The 19586-nt window shown below is 35.8% G+C and overlaps 1 protein-coding gene across 3 annotated transcripts in view; it reads right to left on the bottom strand.

Moving 5' to 3' along the window:
- Positions 1 to 19586, bottom strand: part of LOC138722707 (sodium channel protein type 2 subunit alpha-like) — a 78758-nt gene that overhangs the window by 4044 nt on the left and 55128 nt on the right. For all 3 annotated transcript variants that reach the window (XM_069861186.1, XM_069861184.1, XM_069861185.1), the window contains 8 exons: positions 19215 to 19369; positions 18205 to 18378; positions 12044 to 12166; positions 9882 to 10163; positions 4655 to 4712; positions 3295 to 3428; positions 1511 to 1615; positions 151 to 421 (listed from right to left, as the gene is read on the bottom strand). In XM_069861186.1, the coding sequence (XP_069717287.1) occupies positions 151 to 421; positions 1511 to 1615; positions 3295 to 3428; positions 4655 to 4712; positions 9882 to 10163; positions 12044 to 12166; positions 18205 to 18378; positions 19215 to 19369 (1302 nt within the window). The remainder of the gene's footprint in view (positions 1 to 150; positions 422 to 1510; positions 1616 to 3294; positions 3429 to 4654; positions 4713 to 9881; positions 10164 to 12043; positions 12167 to 18204; positions 18379 to 19214; positions 19370 to 19586) is intronic.

The following is a 19586-nucleotide window of genomic DNA, read 5'->3' as shown; positions in this document are numbered from 1 at the left end:
TATAAAATACGAAGACCCAAATCAACATGTAAATCATATGTAAGTCATACAGGAAACAGCATCATATTAATATTCAGCATCATAATATTCTTGAAGCAAATGTTCCCTTTTCCTTCCACTAGTTCTTTATTCAAAGGGAATTGTTCTTACCTACTATGGAGAGAATGACAACAACAAAATCAAAAATATTCCAGCCTATAGTGAAGTAGTAATGGCGAAGTGAAATCAATTTCAGGACAAATTCTCCGGTGAAAAGGATAATGAACACAAGGTTAATCCAGGATAAAATTGTTTCCATTTCCTTACTCTGGTCATCTGTTTCTACCATCATTGTGACCATGTTAAGGCAGATGAGTATCATGATGCTGATGTCAAATACTTGTTTGGTTACAAAATCAAAGACCATGCCTTGGAATTTGTTCTGTAAAAAAAAAAAAAAAAAGAAAAAAGGGAAAAAAGATGGAATACTCTAATACTCTGAAAATACTTGTCTTTACAAATGCCAAACGAGAAAGCAAGTCCCTGCAAGATTCAGGAGTTCAGAACAAGACCCATTCACAGATCATCTGTTTATGTATAGCAAATCCATGGTGGTTTTGGTCTCGTCCTGCTACAGCAGATCAAGAGATATACCACTGCTGGCTGAAGGGATGGGAAACAAAGCAAAAGTAAAAGAAATAGCAGTAACATAGACAATTGTAAAAAAGTTGGTATAGCTTCATACTCAGCAAGAGTTCTAGCCAAATAGACATTAATTTTCTTATCTTATCTTTTAAAATACCAACTCCTAGAGATGTCTCTCTCTTCCTTAAACTAATTGTTCTTGGTGAGATAGTTGGACCGCTTCAGTGACACATCTCAAACACACAATGACTGCAATATCCTAATTTTCCTTTCAAGCTTAGCTAAATGTTTATTACCATATGTATCTCCTTAGAAAGACTATTACCAACCACTCTGTGCCTAAGTTGCAACAAGTATTTTTTTTTTCCAAACACTGTAGGAGTTCAGTAAATAACACAGTAGTTTCTTGTGTTAGAGACAAAGTTACTCTAGTTTATTTTTACTCCCTAGGGCATTATTTTATTCTGTAAGATTATCTGCATCTGTTTTTCACATTAGGTGACCACTGCCCCCTTCTGTCTTCAGCAGCAAGGGCCAGTGCATCAGTATTTCTCTGGGAAGAGAAAAAAATGGAAAATTAAGTTTTTCCATGGATAACAAGAACAAATAAATGATCCAGTCAACTGTACTTTTCTAGGACTAAGGAAAGGAATGATGAAATGTATCACATTTACCTTATTAAATTCTGCAGTTCATGCTTCAGAGTGTATGTTTTTAAATTAAACATGAATGGTCTAGTCTATTGAACTAAAGAAAAAAGGGGTTAATTCTACCTTTACAGAAAATAAATAATTTTATTTTCAGACATATAACCTTCTCATTTCCTAAAATCATATTCCCAAATGAGTATTTAATATTAGGGGTATTAAAATCAAATGTCTCTTACCACTGGCCTCGGTATAGGTTTCTGTGGCTTCTTAGATCCCAGTTTTTTCATTGCATTGTAATATTTCTTCTGTTCTTCTGTCATAAATATATCCTGACCTCCAAAGTAGAGAAGTAACATCAAAACTAATTACTATCATGTCCAGACATACAACATTTAACTACAGTATGGCTCTCTGTAATATAATATTACAGTTATATTTGATTTATTGATTTTTTTCCAGGTATTTGTAGTGTGGATGCTCATATACACACGAAAAAAGATGCCTTGTAGGCTGATGGTAGAGTTTTTTCGGTGTCTTCATGCTCACTTTTGCTGACATGGCTAAGATGCCTCTTACTGTACTGATGCTGTTAAATAACTTGCTGATTAGGATATGTTTGGTGCATAGGAGCCTGAGTGGTGCCTTACATGTCCTAAACTCTAGACAGAATTTTGGGATTACAGCTAGCCAGATCTAAATGAGGACTAACTTTGAGGCACCAGTTGTGTCAATGGAGAACACTTGGGTCTAATCTGAGGGTTTTATGACAACAAAAAAACTTCCTTTAATGTGAATTTAAGAAAAGTAATCCAAATCATGTTATAGCAAAGTATTAATTAAAATACCAGTGGAACTTTGACTAACTCAAATTAGTCTTTGTTGGCAAATGCAAATGCTGCCAGTCAGAAGTGCAACTGACTGAAAGTTAGCATAAAGTGAATTGTGCTTATTGATGAGTCTGAACTAAGGTAGGTGGAAATACAATGTCAAAGTTACTGCCTGCTAAGCTGGATATTGAAGCTCAAAGCATGGCATAATTGACAGAAACTGAGGAAGTAGCCAAAGACATGTTTATGCTTCTTTTAAGAAACTAAAGAACATTTTCACAAAGGAAAGTTTCTGTAGTTCACAGTTGTATTTTACGGTAGACTGTTGGCTACTGCTGCTTTTTATGAGTTGATCAGATAAACCGACATCACATGAAACTGCTTTTTCATAGCTTACAAAGATTTAAAATGATCCTGAGGGTCTAATTGCTTTTGGCAGTTGAAGGCAAAGAGTCAGGCTTCAGAATATTTTAAATATGATTATTTGTATTTTTTTTATTTTTAAAGTTATTTCAAATAAATCTGTATACATTATCAATACATTTATATTAAACATACTTTTTTGTCCAATATATACAGAAGTAATATCCTTCCTTTTATACTTTCACTTTGTTATTGCTATTATTCTAGATTGTATTTCTGTTTAACAAGCTCATCTCATTTCTGATAAAAGTGCTAGAAAAATAGAGCTCTTTTATACACATTTTTACTTATATTTTTAAGCCTGTTCATATGAGATCTATTGGACTTTTATCCAAATCAGTTTTCAAAACTATTATCTATTGTATGAACATAATGCCATATTGTATCTTCGTTGGGTGTCAACAGTGTATAAGATGAATTAAAATTAATTCATCTTATTTGTTTAAAGTTAATAAAAAAACCCTTTTCCATGGCAGGTAGTATTATATCTAATCAAAAGAACAATACACATTCCCTTTTTGCATTTTACACGATTTGCAAATTATTACAAACCAGTTCATGATTTGTACTTTACTTATTAAAATGCTGAAATGCAAAGGTCAAAATCACATCCACAGATTTAACACAGATAATGTTAAGAAAAGGAAACATTTTTATTCAAGAACTTGAAATATACTTTTGATTTTTATTAATTTTAAATAAAAAAGTTATGTATTCCTTACATTATAGCTAATAATTTATAGCACTATGGAAATGTTTTAAATACTTATCTTCTTTTTTTGTTGGTTGAAGTTGTCTATGATGACACCAATGAAAAGGTTCAAGGTAAAGAATGATCCAAATATGATAAAGATGACAAAATAAAGATACATATACAAGTTGTCCTCATATTTAGGTTGATCTTCTACCTACAAAATATTACAAATTCTATTACCAATGAAAATACTAGATGTAAAAAGCAATGTATATAATTTCTGAATAGATATGTTCTCAGCTAGAAGAGCTATAAACTGCACTGAGTTATTAAAAATACCCAATATGTCCATTCCAATATATATATGCAAACTAGAAGCTGACAGAATGATTGCTCATGTGAAATTTTAAAGTAAATACACATAGATATATTTGTGCATGTGCATAAAAATAAAGTTCCTCATACAGAAGGAAGAAGCGATGTGGGATTGAGCGCAGTCATTAGTACTAATCTAAATATTTTTATTGTGTTCAGTACATTTTCATGCAACAGAATCAATCAATTTTATTATCATCTAGATCTCCCCAGAACTCTTTCGGTCTTACATTAGTCTTCTTTGACCCAGCTATGAACAGATGCTTTCAATAAACTTCTAGAAAATAAATGTTTTGCAAAATCCATTAAATTGTCACAAATTTCTGAGGAGGATTTTGTTATTGTCTTGATCCTTCTGGACTCCACATATCAATACCAGCACCTCTACTGCACAATGTGCTAGAGTGCAGAAATACAGAGGTTAATGGAACAGGGTATATTACCATGGGAGATGAATATCACTGTGTGAAGATGGATGTCACTAATGTAACTATAACCTAGATTGTATAGCACTAGTTCAGGCATCTGTGTTGCACTTTTTGTACAAGGTAAACATAGAACTAGTTTTGTAGCCAAGGTGAAATTCTTATCCCTTTACAGATGATCTTTAACCTTAAAATTGAATTAAATAACTAGATAACACAAGTGCTCAACCTAAAGAAACAATGAAGTGCACAGTTACAAATTATAAAACAAGATTGATATATTAAATATATAATAATCACATAATATAATCTTTAATTCATACTCATGATTACCAAAGGTAGTGGTTAAGAACCCTCCTCTTTGTTTTTTTATTAACACTGGCTTTTCCAAAAAAAAAGTCCAGTTCAGCTAATTTAACTTATTCGGCTCAACAGAAGGAAGCGGGATTAATTCTTTCCACTACAAATTCTAAGATTCATGAAGTTAAATAAAAGTTACTTTCAAGACAAGATGCATCTGGAAAAAATATGTATTGGTACTGATTATAATTCTTAATATTATTGTATGTGTAGCTGTTTGAATTCTGTACTCTATATCAGAATATAACCAACAGAGGGTCTTTGAAAGTCTTACACTTACATCTCGTGAATCAACAGCAGCATACATAATATCCATCCATCCTTTGAAAGTAGCCTAGAAATAAAATATAGTTGTTTATCTTCCCTATAAAAATTCATAATGTGGAAAATAACTAGGTCACAGCATTTGGACTTAACTTTAAATAAAATCATATCTAAGCTTATAAATACCATTTAATAACATAGACATAATGAAATATAGTAGTATTATTTTTTCAGAAATTATTCTTTACATTTAAAAAAATATTAAAAATCAGGCTCTGAAGGTCTTAGCAAGGGCACGGTCAGTTTGGAGCTACAGATGCTTAATTTGTAGCTGGGGAATGGTAGACTCGGACATCAATTCTGGAGATGTTCAGGTAGAATCTACTAGGATCACTCATGGTGACATTGTGATATTTTATCAGGTTTATAGCATGAATTGATGGAGTCAGCAACACAACTTCTGGACCAATATTAACATGCATCTGAATACTTAGCTGCTGTGGTATTTTTAGAAATGTTTTCCTCCCACAAAATTAAAAAGGCATAGACTCTCTTCATAATCAAAATATACATTGATTCTTGAGGGATAAGATTTACAGAAGACCAAAAAGAAAGCTGTGGAAGAACTGTAATCTACTTTTATAAAATCTTTTGGTTGAGTTCCTACAGAGACTTAGTCTAGGTAGAATAAAGAGTAAAAGAGATCTGCCATCATTGCTCTAATGAAGTGAGATTTTCATGGACATGTAATGTCCACTTTCTGAGGAACACCAAAGAGTTGGTGTGACATGACTACTGGAGGTATGAGTGCCTGCTCATTAGCCAGGGTTCCCAGGCTTATTTGCAATAAAGAAAAAAAAGAGCTAAAAAGCCAGTGAAATTAACAGATAAAGAGCAGCTCTCCTGAAGAGATTCAGGAGAGGAACCATCCGAAGGCGTATGTTTTGCATCTGTGCTTGCCAGAAGTAGCTCTGCTTCTCTGATAGAGCTACAAGTTTTCATAGTAGAAAACTCACAGTCTGGGAGTGTTTGTGTTCTCCTGAATCTTGCAGTGCAATATAAATTTATTATGAAGCTATGCTTGGAGCCAGGCTTCATAGATCATTCTCACTCAGTTGACAACTGACACAATTTGGTGCACTTTGCACAGCACCATTAGAAGAGGAGCAGAGTTAGATAAGACCAATAAATACAGGAGATGAGTGGAGGGAGAGTGTTTATGGAGACAATCAGCTGAAGAGGTAACATGATAAATGTTCAAGGATCCTTTAATCTCTGCAGAAAAGTAAAGGGCAGAAGGCAATATTTGAAAAAGAAAATAATGAAAAATAAGACAAAAAGTAATAAAGAGAAGAAGAACAAAAGGTCCACAGTAGTGGTGTAGTAATTAAAGACCAACACTGTCTGGATGGGTGACATAGATGACATTCAGGCACAACCTCAAGAGACTAGAAAGTTTCCTTATACATCTTCAGAGGCAAGTATTGGTAATAAGGTGGTTAATTTTAATCTCTAGTGCAAGGGTAGCAATGAGATCTGAAGTCAGAGGATTTGAATCATCATTCAGTACTAATACTCAAGCACATGAGACTTACATTGCCTTTAGAAACAAAACATTTTAAGCCAGGTAGTTAATTTGGGAATCAAGGTTAGTTAGGGATACTGACCTGCTCCTGTATAGAAGGGACAAGCATATTTCTTAGATAACTTGGTGATATCAGAGTAGTAAGAATCCCATGACATTTCTGACACCTTTTTAAACAGTGAAACTGTGTGTCAAGTTATAGACAAGTGCTTCTACAGATCTCAATCATCTAAACATAACTGCTTTCTTTCTTGCTTGTGTTTTGCATTACCAGAAGCTCCATTCTAAGCCAAGGAGCCTGTAAAGAGCTATGGTCTTTATTCCTCTGGCATTAATAAAGTGTGTTCAGTGGAGAAGACTCCGAGGAGACCTGATTGTGGCTTTTCAGTACTTAAAGGGGGTTTATAAGAAAGATGGGGGAAAACATTTTAGCAGGGCCTGTAGCATTAGGATAAACGATAATGGTTTTAAAGTAAAAGAGGAGAAATTTAGACATTAGGAAGGTCGTTTTTTTTTTTTCGCTGAAGGTGGTGAAACACTGGAACTGGTTGCTGTGAGAGGTGATAGATGCCCCATCCTTGGAAACATTCAAGGTCAGGTTTGATGGTGCTCTGAGCAACCTGATCTAGTTGAAGATGTCCTTGCTCACCTACAGGGTGGTTGGACTAAATGACCTGTAAAGGTCTCTTCCAATCCAAACCATTCTATGATTCTACCCTGAACAAGGGCATTTCTGTACATAGGAAAAGGACTTGAAGAAGAAATACAATTTACAGACTTCGTACAAGTCTGTAAATGGATGAGGGGTGAGGAAAAGGCTGAGGTACTTAGTGCCTTCTTTGCCTCGGTCTTTAATTGTAAAGAAAGTTGTTCCATCTGTGTACAAACCCAGGAGCTAGAGGAGCAAAATGAGGCTCCCATGATCCAAGAGGAGGTGGTCAGAGCCTTGCCAGCCCGACTAGACACCCACAAGTCTATGGGGCTGGATGGGATTCACCCATGGGTATTGAAGGAGCTGGCGGATGTGCTGGCCAAACCCCTTTCCATCATCTTCCAGCAGTCCTGGCTGAGTGGGGAAGTTCCACTGGACTGGAGGCTGGCTGATGTTGTGCCCATCTACAAGAAGGGTCGCAGGGAGGACCCAGGGAACTACAGGCCTGTCAGTCTGACCTCAGTGCCAGGGAAAGTCATGGAACAGGTGATCTTGAGTACTGTCATGAAGCACATGCAAGGGAACTGGGTGATCAGACTCAGTCAACACGGGTTCACACAAGGCAGGTCTTGCCAAACTAACCTGATCGCCTTCTGTGACAAAGTGACTCGGCTGCTGGATGAGGGAAAGGCTGTGGATGTGGTTTTCCTGGACTTCAGTAAAGCCTTTGACACAGTTTCTCACAGCATTCTGCTTCGGAAAGTGTCAGCCTCTGGCCTGGACATGCGCACACTCTCCTGGGTGGAAAACTGGTTGGCTGGCCGGGCCCAGAGAGTGGTGGGAAATGGTGTGAAATCCAGCTGGAGGCCAGTGACAAGTGGGGTTCCCCAGGGCTCAGTGCTGGGTCCAGCCCTGTTCAATGTCTTTATCAATGGCCTGGATGAAGGCATCGAGTGCACCCTTAGCAAGTTTGCAGACGACACTAAGCTGGGTGGAAGTGTTGATCTGCTGAAGGGTAGGGAGGCTCTGCAAAGGGATCTGGACAGGCTGGACTGCTGGGCTGAGTCCAATGGCAGGAGGTTTAACAAGGCCAAGTGCCAGGTCCTGCACTTGGGGCACAACAACCCTGAGCAGTGCTACAGACTAGGAGAAGTCTGCCTAGAAAGCTGCCTGGAGGAGAGGGACCTGGGGGTGTTGGTTGACAGCAACTGAATATGAGCCAGCAGTGTGCCCAGGTGGCCAAAAAGGCCAATGGCATCTTGGCTTGGATCAGAAACAGTGTGACCAGCAGGTCCAGGGAGGTTATTCTCCCTCTGTACTCGGCACTGGTGAGACCGCTCCTCGAATACTGTGTTCAGGTCTGGGCCCCCCACCACAAGAAGGATGTTGAGGCTCTGGAGTGAGTCCAGAGAAGAGCAAGGAAGCTGGTGAAGGGGCTGGAGAACAAGTCTTATGAGGAGCAGCTGAGAGTGCTGGGGTTGTTTAGCCTGGAGAAGAGGAGGCTGAGGGGAGACCTCATTGCTCTCTATAACTACCTGAAAGAAGGTTGTAGAGAGGAGGGTGCTGGCCTCTTCTCCCAGGTGACAGGGGACAGGACAAGAGGGAATGGCCTCAAGCTCCGCCAGGGGAGATTTAGGCTGGACATTAGGAAAAAATTCTTCACAGAATGGGTCATTGGGCACTGGAACAGGCTGCCCAGGGAGGTGGTTGATTCACCTTCCCTGGAGGTGTTTAAGGCACGGGTGGACAAGGTGCTAAGGGGCACGGTTTAGTGTTTGATAGGAATGGTTGGACTCGATGATCTGGTGGGTCTCTTCCAACCTGGTTATTCTATGATTCTAAGTAGCGGTAATTAACAGAATGAATATGCCAAACAATACACTAACGTCTAATACTTCACAGGGATAATACTATAAGTATCATAATATTTATTTAGTCTATTATAATGACTCTTTAACAAGCATTAATGGAATATGATAGTAGTAAATCAAGAGTATTTCTTTGTTATAGAAGTATTTTACATTTTGCTATTTTACCCTTTTACCTATTTACTCTTTAATGTCTTTGTAATTTTATGTACTTTTTAATGAAATATATCAGTATCTGTCTATCAGTATCTTCATTTTTCCTGTGGGCAGCTCCTATTTCACTCAAATTATCTCAGACCTGTTACACAAGTGCTGTGATAATAGAGAAAGAATTAGCTCCATGATACATAAAACTGGGTGCCCCAATCCCAGATCTTGCATAATTTATTATTCCTTTCCTTAAACCCCTTCCAGGTGTGGAAAATCAAGCCCCTGTTACACAAGTATCTGCACTGCCGACACCAGGTTTATATATTTTTATTTTTGCCATCTAACTTACAAACTAGTTCCCTAGAGAAGTTTAGAAAACCACCCCTACTGTGACCAGGCTGTAGACAAAAGAAAAATTCTTTCACAGTGCTACAGATGCCTGGATTCATGGAATTTTTTTGACTGTGAAAGAATGTTGCTGTGGATGTGTAATGGTACCTATGAACAGATTACGTGGGAGGCATTGGAAGTAGTAGCTTGCTTCAAGCCAGACAGGCAGTTAGGATGTCTGCCCTCTTTTAAGCTGGTGTCTGCCTTCCTGTCTTACAAGGTAACTGAGCTCATAAAGGAGTGGAGAGACCGTTTTGATAGTTAGAGGGGCCTCTGAGCCTTATCCACCATGGCAAGACTCATGAAATGCACTTCTGAAGTTTAGGTTGTGCACTGCTAAAAAGATTTTTGTACCATTTTCACTTCTTATTTTCACATTATTATCATCATGCTGAGACTGTGTTCCCTAGCCTTGGAATGGAAAGTTTCCCTACTATCATTAAAACAATAATTACAGGTAACAATGCAACAGAGTTGTGTAAGCTGTACACCATTGCCATGAAGAAATTATTCCACTACTTAACAGTCTTAACTTGCCCATTTTTAACAGATTTTTTTTTTAAACAGCAAAAAGAAATATATAAATTTACTTACTACTTGAAGCAGAGCAAGATATCCAGCTCCTACGTTATCAAAGTTTACTTTCACATTTTTCCATCGGGCACTCTGATTATTTTTTATGAGTTCCTCACACTGAGTATAATTGTTGACATCACTGACATCAAACATCTCACCAGTTGTGGTGTTGACACAGTGATAGAATTTGCCAGCAAACAGATTTACTCCCATGATGCTGAAGATGAGCCAGAATATAAGACAAACCAGCAGTACATTCATGATGGATGGTATTGCTCCTACAAGGGCATTTACAACCACCTAGTGTACAAATAAGATAAAATTGCCACTTAGTTTATGAACAGAAAAATAAAAATACTTTTAAAAATGTTAACACAGTATTAATAAGGATTGGACAGCTAAAATATTACATTAAAATTTTATGGGAGACACATTCTTTAAGGCTCAATAAGAACACTAACATGATTGAAAAAGGCCAGAAATAAAATAACATGGAAAACAAGACAATGAAAATGTCTGAAAAAAATGAAAAGGCAAAAGAAAACCTGTTAGTAGCAAGATGGATTCTTAGAATTTGTGTACTCTAGAGAAAAAGAAAGAAATAAATGTTAAATTCCAACAATACAAATAAAACTCTATTAATAGAAAATAAAGCAGAAAAAGATCAAAGGGTGATGACGTAGAACACTGAATAAAAATGTCTGCACATAAAACTAGCATTACTATTGATTTTATTCTCAGAAACTTTATCTATATATTGGCACCAGTGTATTTTAGTATCTACACACAATGTAACATAATTAAGTATATCTTATTTAGTTTTTATTAACAACATGTGCTATAAGTCTTGGTTTAAAATTGCCTGGCTCACTATAGTTGCCCTTACACTTATCTGTTAGGAGTTCTTTAACTGGCTGCATTTAATACAGTTGAGCTACTTTACATGTCCAAGGAGCAGTAAAATATCAGATGAAATCCCTTGAAAGAAAATTCCTTTTACTTATTATGATTGAACTAAAAGAAAGTGCAGATATTCAGACAATTTTCTACCAAATCAGTAGAGACTGCAGTAGTTTTTTGAGTATGGTTTTGGAAATAGTAGTATTTTTTAATTCACTAATTTGACTGAAGGTCCAAGATCAACAGAGGTTTTGCCCATTTTTATTAGATAGGGTCTTAGGTGTTGCCTGCAATGCAAATAATGTAAAACATAGTGGGTATGGTGAAGTGCCACAGGATGTGCCACACTCCACTGGCTGGTGTTGCCACCTCTAGAATATCAGCAGCCTCAACCCAGAGAGGAACCCCCTTATTTATTTGGAAACTTAAGACCTGTGACAAAACTAGAAACGTATTGCAGGATCTGAGTATTTTGAGGTGAAAGATTAAAAGGAGTTTTTCCTAGATATAGCAGAGTCTGCATTTTCAGCAGACAGCTTGTAATAGTTTGTTGGCTTTCTTTTTTTTTGTGAGATTGGCAGACTATGAAAATAATAATTTCCTTAACAGGAGGGATTTAGGAGACGTAAGGTGGCAGCAGATGCATTCATATGAAGTAAAGGACATTACCTGTGAATATTTCCCGTTTCTCCCCTCCTATACTTCCAACCCCATTCTCATTTCAGAGATCTGTTCTGAGAACCTTACTCTTATACTACAGCTTTTATTGTAGGAGTTATTTTCCCTAGGGAGGTAGACAGGGAGCCATGGGGAAGCTTCTGATGTGTCACTGTTGTCAACTTCTTCATCTTTTTTTTGGTTTCCTAATCCAATTCAGGTTCCATCCTGAACCACTGACAAACTAACAGAATGGAGTCAGCTACAGAAATTTATAATATAAAGTCCCTGGCTAAGTTAGAGGAAAAAACCTCAACCCTCTGTTCTAAAATTTCTCATGTCCTTTTACTCTTGGGAATCAAGATCAATGGAAATTTTAACAGTTGGGGGCTGGGATAACACAACTATGCAACAGTGAGCAGGCAAATTTAATGAGCTCAAGGTCTAATCTGCAAATGTAAGCTGTATACATCTGGTGTGTAAGGACATGTTGGAAGGCCTTTTTTCCAAACATTTTTGCATTCATTGATATTCTGGAGTTCTTTGCAGAATGCACGAGTGTCACACTTCTACATTAATTTTTGTATGCATACATTCATTCAGACTCATTCATTTTATCTCACCCTCATTCCTTCAAATCGTGACAAGGCTCTTAAAGGTCTTAAAGCTCTTAATGTCCGAAGCGATTTAATGGCACCGAGTTCAGAATAGCCCAAAGCATTGGCTATTAAACTAACCAATGAGACCTATACAAATACAGAAAAAAAAAAATTATTCTGCACTGTCTATTTAAATGGAACACAGATTCAATCAACAGAATGATCTACATTGACAAATGGAAGGAGACCATTCTCGCTTACAGTGACATTGGAGGCCCATTCCCACAGTTTTGAGACTTGCTGGAAAGGCAAGATGTCATATGAAGGCATGTTTATAAAAGGAAATATTCTATTAAATGTCTGTTATAGCTGGGTATGGTTTACCAGTCAGATGGAGGCACACTATTAGCGAAGGACAAAATAGCCATACTTTCAGTAAATTCATTAAAGTTCAACCCTCCAAGCAGTTTAAATTTCTGAGTAAATTAGGATAGTTTATTAACTACTGACAATGTTATTAATGTCTATATTCACTAATAATATTCTAAATAAATTAGTGGTTAATTAGCTTTTGTTATAAATATTACTTCTAAGTCAAACATTTAATTCAGAGCAACAATAGCTAGGGTATCTATGAAACATAAATTGACAGAGGTGATACTTTCTCACTTGCCTGACAGCCCTCATGGTATTTTTTTCCCCTCTTCTAAGTAGAGGAAGATATTATGGGACAGATACTAGCAGGTGCTAGCATTATAACAGCAAGTGCTTTATTATCTACAACAGTAGTGAGCTCCTGAGTCACGTTACTGGGATTTTATTATAAACCAATCCACTTCAGGAAGAAGCAATGAATTTGCTTCTCAAATGGAACTGAGTTTTAAACAGTGTTAATGTGAAAGAATTTAATTTACTTATTTTATGCAGCTTTGGAGACAGGAGTGGGGAAACACCATACCTTACTCCTATTGTTTTCAGTTCTACCACCAAAAGCATGTAAGACACATAAACGAACATCAGCATATTTCAGTCCTTGAAAAAATCCTTCAAATGCTCATTTCTGTACCTCAGTCTAGAGAATTCTTCAAATAATTAGCTGTACAGAAATAGGCATTCATAGATAATGGTGGTAAGATTTTGCCCATTATATGAAAAGGTGTTTTCATGTGTTACTTGTAGAATAATTAGGTGAGTCATAAACACAAGAGTTAGAAGACTGTGTCTCAAAAGGACAATCTGAGTGCAGATAGAAATCAATTATTCATTACTATGTTGCTATGTAAATTAATCTAACAAAAATACTATTTTAGTGAATTGATATCACTACCTTTCAGCTGGACTATGTGTCAGGATGTGATTCTGTTCATCAAAAGAAAGGCTTATTTTATTGCTGTAATGGATAAGTTTGTAAAGGAACTTGTTTTGATTTATAAGCATATTAAGAAGGAAATCGTACTGATTTTCTGTAGTCTATAACCAAAGTCTGTGCACTTACAGGAGACAGCATTGTTGTTTCTGCCATTACATTACTTATTGTCATTACTTGTTATTAATAACTGTCATTAATACAATTTACTTGTCCTGTGACTCTACAGTGAGTGGTTTTTTATCCTTAGACACCCTCAATATATTCCAGAGATAACGCGACATGGAATTATCTGTATTTTTAATAGAATGTTCATTGATTCAGTCACATCAACAAGATATCCAGACACGACAATAAACTTTAGTGTAAAGACAGCACAGATTAAAGTAAATACATATATATCTCACTGGGAGAGCAAGACATCTCTTTTAAAATTGAACTCACATTAATGGTTCCATCATTTTATACTTTCCTCCTCAAACTAGCACTGTGCCTTATCTGTCTTTCACAAACAGGACTCCTTCCAAGCTAGTTACATAGCTGTAGCTCCTGTAACTTCAGTGCCACTGTGTATATTGGAAGATTTTGGGTTATGTTTCTCAGTCATTCTCCAGCCTAGTTTGTGCTTTCCATTTCAACTTTCTAACCATAGTGCTAGCACTCTTACATTATAAACCTGAACTTGTTTCACAGGAAAATACTTCATCTGTTTTAAACAACACATTTTTCTCTGAAGGACAGTTTAAATGAGAGGCAAAGACTTGCTTGGAATTCTCTGATATTAATTCTATTGTATATACAGAATAAGTATATAGAGATGTTCTGTATTCCTCTAGTTTTATCAGTCTTCTTGGTCTTCTGTGATCTGTTCCACCTGTCTTCTTGCTACTAGATGAGAAAATAAATGTTTCTGTACAGTGAAAAATAGATTAATTTCTTTATTTTGAGACAGGAATGCATGCAGATGCAGTAATTTTAAGAAATTAAAATGGACTAAAAATGGTGGAAAGAATTTTTATATTCATCTCCTGGAGGGTTGTATGTCCACATTTTTGTATATGGATTTTTCTAATGTAGACTATCCATTGCAAAAAGATACTTTGAAACTTAGCAGTCACAATTAGCCTTGCTCAGGATCTTCAGTCAGGGTTGTCATCCGAATCAGATCATTGGTTATGCAATTACACATTGACTTTATTTCTATTTTGGCCTAAAATTTTAATCCATATACATTTTGTGCTACTTCATGAGGTGGCTCATTTATATGATCTTATTCCAGGTCCTCAGTGGCATACAGTCCTCCTCGCTTCCAGCACTACTTAACCTATCTTTCACATAATTTAAATGTACTAATGTTACATTTCACTAGGAATAAAAAGAAACTGCAAAATTAGGAAAAACCATAAAAACAACTAAGTGTTTTTCTTTCTCTTGAGAAGTTTATGGGTTTTCTTATTTTTTGTAGGATAGATGCTCTATTATTTGTTTTCCAGCTAAGCATTTTTGACAGGACACTGGACCCAATGTAGCCTTTCTTATGCTATGTTCCTACACTAAGATAGTATCATTTTTTCTATATATACATGGTGAATTTACGGTATTTTACTGGTCAGTATTCAAAACTCTTTTTTTTTTTCCAGATGCATAATTACAAGCTATGATTCTGTTCCCTAACTCACCTGAACAAGAGTCCTGGGTTTCATGCATACATCATCTGAATATCCCTTTGAATTAATTCATTTCATTAATTTCTGGATTACCCAATGTTATCATAGTGTACCATGTTAGGATACACATAAGGACAAATGAGGCTGTCTAGGAAGACAAAGTGACATCTCTTTCTGCATCTCATTCCCCAACACATTGATGTGCTCATTTTCTTATTCCTTCTTATTTTTATTATGAAGTTGTCAGGGCAGCAGTTACCTCTTACTCTGTGCATAGAGCAACTAGAATATTAGCCTAATGTGACCCAGATCTTTTCCAGGATGTTGCTGCTGAGTTAATTATTCTGAAAAGCTAATAAAAAGATTGAGAGCATGGTTTAATTCAATTACTTTAACTGCTTTAACAAAAAAGCATGAAACTTTTTTAGCTATATGAAGAAATATTATATAACTTTTACTATGCTATACAACAAGCCCAAGCGGGGGGTTGTCTTGCTACATTTAATTGTTCAAAAACTGTACCCATTGGAATTTTATCAGACATGAGCAGTTTTAGGAAGGTCAAAGATTTCATTCCACTTACAGATTCATTACTGCCCCATAGTATTTGGAAAACATGTGACTTTTAAAAAAATTTATTTATTTCCATTTCTTTCAAGTACAATTAATTAACACAATAATTTAGAAACAAAGTGTTTATACCAAATTATAGGGTTACCTTATCAAGTTAAAAAATATACAGCATAATATAGTATCCACTTAAGATTGTCTAAAGTTACGTATTGTAGAAGAAAGCTACACAAACAAATTTAATAACTGACAAACTCACTGGGCATTCCCAGATTCCCTATCTCCTTCCCTGATGTCTATCTTCTAGCTTTGCATGTGGCAGACATCAAAACATACATACAACAACCTCATGACAAATGGCTTCTGGGAAAAGGGGTAAGAGCAAAAACCAAGATACAGGATGACATGCTCTAGAACATCTAGTAGCATTGGGTTAAGAGATTGCTGTCTCAAGCCTTTACTGGATAACTGTCAGAATTAGTCTCCCTGAAAAAAAGCTAATATGTCTCTGCTTCTCATCTGTGTGCATTCAAAATTCAGTCTCTTGTCTTAAACCACTGATAAATGTGAACTAATTTAACTAATATTTACCAGATTGTGATTTGGGGTAAAGAAGGCACTGCACCCAAATGTCTGCTTCTTGCTACAGATACTGTTGCATGTAGCAGAGGAGTGGGGCAGGGATATGGCATGATAAGGTCTTAAACTGATGTACCAAGATGTACCAAGCCAGATGTACTAAGAGTCATCTATCACAGCTATAAACTGACAGAGCTGAAATTTTTCATTTATTTGTGTAATTATTAAAATCTAATTTGGACACAATCACTAAGAACAACTATGGCTGTTTCTTATAGTGAGAGACTCGGGTATGTAAGATATTAAAGGTCAAAGCCCTAAAGGAATATCAGTGTTTACTTGAATGATTTTAGAGGATGGAATTAAACAATTTGATTAACTTTAGTCACTTCTAATAAAGACGGCCTCACTGGTGTTCTTCCTGGGAAAATGCCACCTGTTTAAACTGCCTTTTAAAGCAGTGTAGATTCTCTGCTTTTCTATGGGAAGATAATATGAGGACATATATTCCTTTCAAGTGCTGTCTGGTGGTGCCAAAGGAATTGCTGAGTTAGCCTTAGGCATAGTAAGACATTTTGCACCACTTTCTGGAACATTGAATATAATTCTTCAAAAGTAGAAGGTTCCAATCTCATTTAGACATGCTTTTGTTTATAAAATTAAAAATTATGAGTAAAAAGCTGGCAAAATAAGCTTCTTTACTTATGATGATATTCTTTATCATTCCGAGAGTCTGCTCGAATAACAGCATCTCTGAGGCTAAACTATTGCTAAGAAACCATGGAGTGTGGCTTAGAATAATCTGTTTAGGTTTATGTTACAAAAAGAATAATTAAAACATGACTTGTAATTTATCTGAAAAAAATCCATTCTTAACATAATCCTGGAAGGGAGTGTCTGTCTTCTACATTAACAACTTCTTAAAAAAAACATTCACACTGTTACATTCTAGTGCCAATTTTGAGGACAGAGCTAGAGATTAACAGTATAACAAAACTGTCTCGGAGAGGTTAAAATAAAAGAGGTCTTCCATTTTGAATTATGGGGCAACCTAGCAAGTTTTTTTTCCTCTGGGAGTCAAATATCCAATACATTTCTGTTCTATAATCTTAAAGAATATCTATTTATGGGGCTAGGATTTATGAAAACTTCTCAGAAATAGAGTAGCTTGGGCAGAAATTACTATAAATGCACATTTGCCCTGAGATGCCATCTCTCAGTTCCAGACTCGGGACACGTATAGCCAAGGAACTGGGTCAGATAATGTGTGAAGGCAAGAGACCAAAATATTCTGGGAGTAAAACCAGCTTTGATGCCTTATGACAACATAAGCAAGGCCTTGGCACAGAAGTATGTCACAGCTGGGAAGGCAGCCAAAAAAACTTGTATTCTCTTCTATCATATATGCTGCCAATTCATGGTTTATTTAACTATCGTCAGCCCATTAATACTAATTACTTTTTAGACCAAATAGCCACTGTCTTTCTGTTTTACTAAAAATGATAACATTATAGTTTTGGGGAACGAAGTTCTTAGAACTCTAATGAAATCTGGGCCAAATGTGTCACTTCACTTGCAAAGCTGCAATGTTTGTAGAAGAAACTTGCACAATGTAGTATCTTACTTGCTAAGGAATAAGTTCATATTAAAAAGGTTAAAAGCATTAGTTTTTTAATGTCCATTAAAAACAGCATGTCCCAAAACCAAATTTTTTCCTCATAAAATCTTAAGTTTGAAGCATCCTGGGTATGAAATTATTAAACAAGAAGAATGAACAAACTGATGGCCAGCCATCTTTTTCCTTGTGGCTTGTTACTTTTTCCTTGTATCAATATACTTCAAATAACACATCCAGATCACTGCAGGCTATTATTAATGCAGTACAATGATACGACGTGAATATTTTTACATGTTTGTAAGAAAATTACTTAGTAGCAATGAGTTTTACAACATAAAGAACTTTACTATACTGAATTTTACAATATTAAAGAATTTGTACTTACATCAACAATCAGGAAGTCCAGCCAGCACCAGGCATTAGTAAAATATATTTGGAAACCATATGCTACCCATTTTAAAAGCATTTCCAAAATGAAAATATATGTGAAAACTTTGTCAGCATATTCCAGCATGGTCTTGATAGTTTTGCGCTGTTCAATATATATATCTTCAAAAGCCTATGAAAAAAATATATTCAGGTATTACTAATGTATCACAGAATATGCATGATAAAAAGAAGTAAATAATAATAAAAAAGTAGATCAGAGCTAATTTTTCCTCCTGTTCTTCTGCATCATCTTATTTTGCCTATTTCTCATGTTTAACCATACTACAAATTGGAGCAGCTTTATGTATTCTGTACTTTCACATACACACACAAAAAGCCTCCTTTCTGTTAGATATGTATTACATATTCCATTCTATAAAGCAGTTGGGGAGATTACATTTCTATCCTCCATCAATCACATTTATGTCTAAAAGTCAAATTGAAGAGCAGCATATTTGCTAGGATGTATACTATGCACCTCGATACTGTAGGAAATGTTCAACTTGAGTAACACTGGAAAGGCAGGTAACAAATCTCATGGGAAACTGGTTGTTACATTTAATTTGCTGTCACACTCTTCCCTATCTCCTGTCTCCAAAAAGGGAACAGAATGAAGTAATTATTTTTTTTCTATGGTCTTTCATAAACCGAATCCAAGAAGTGGCTGAGCCTAGAAAAAATCAAAGCCTTTAAACCATACATTTAACTATATATTTATAGTTAACAATGGTTCTTTGTACTTAGATTTCTTGAAGAATGTGCTGAATGGGCAGGATACTTAAATATGTGAAATTCAACAAAGTTTTTCAAGTTTAGGCCAAGTTTCCTTCCATCTTGAAATGACGGAATGGAGGTAGTTTTATACAGCTCCAAGTAAAATAGGTCTTTCTGAAGCAAATTTAAATTTTGCTATTGCTTCTAAGGAGATATATCAATATTTCAGCATATGTGGGTTTTTCTACTTACTAGTGCTCCACTGCTGAGGAGAATCATGAAGACAATGAAAGTCTCAAACCAGTTGTGCTCAACTATGCTGTAGCAGGTTTTTCTTAGATTCCACCAAATTTTTCCTTTGCCATCCTCTATACTTACTTGACAGCATGGGAATTTCTGCACACAACCTGCATTAGATTAAGAGATATTAGGATCCAAAAGCAAATTATTTCGCAGTCAGTGTTTACTGTGGTATCAACATTGCTAGAAACTTTAACGTATTTTATAATAATTTTGGAATTAAACACTGGAATTCTCTCTTATAGGATCCAGAATATCTGAGTTTAGATATGTAATTTGGAGAGAAATCCAACAACATTAGACAGAATTATGAGTAAACTCAAT

The sequence above is a fragment of the Phaenicophaeus curvirostris genome, chromosome 7 (genome assembly GCF_032191515.1).
Source record: "Phaenicophaeus curvirostris isolate KB17595 chromosome 7, BPBGC_Pcur_1.0, whole genome shotgun sequence".
Classification (NCBI taxonomy): domain Eukaryota; kingdom Metazoa; phylum Chordata; class Aves; order Cuculiformes; family Cuculidae; genus Phaenicophaeus; species Phaenicophaeus curvirostris.
This window is presented reverse-complemented; position numbering and strand designations above follow the sequence as displayed.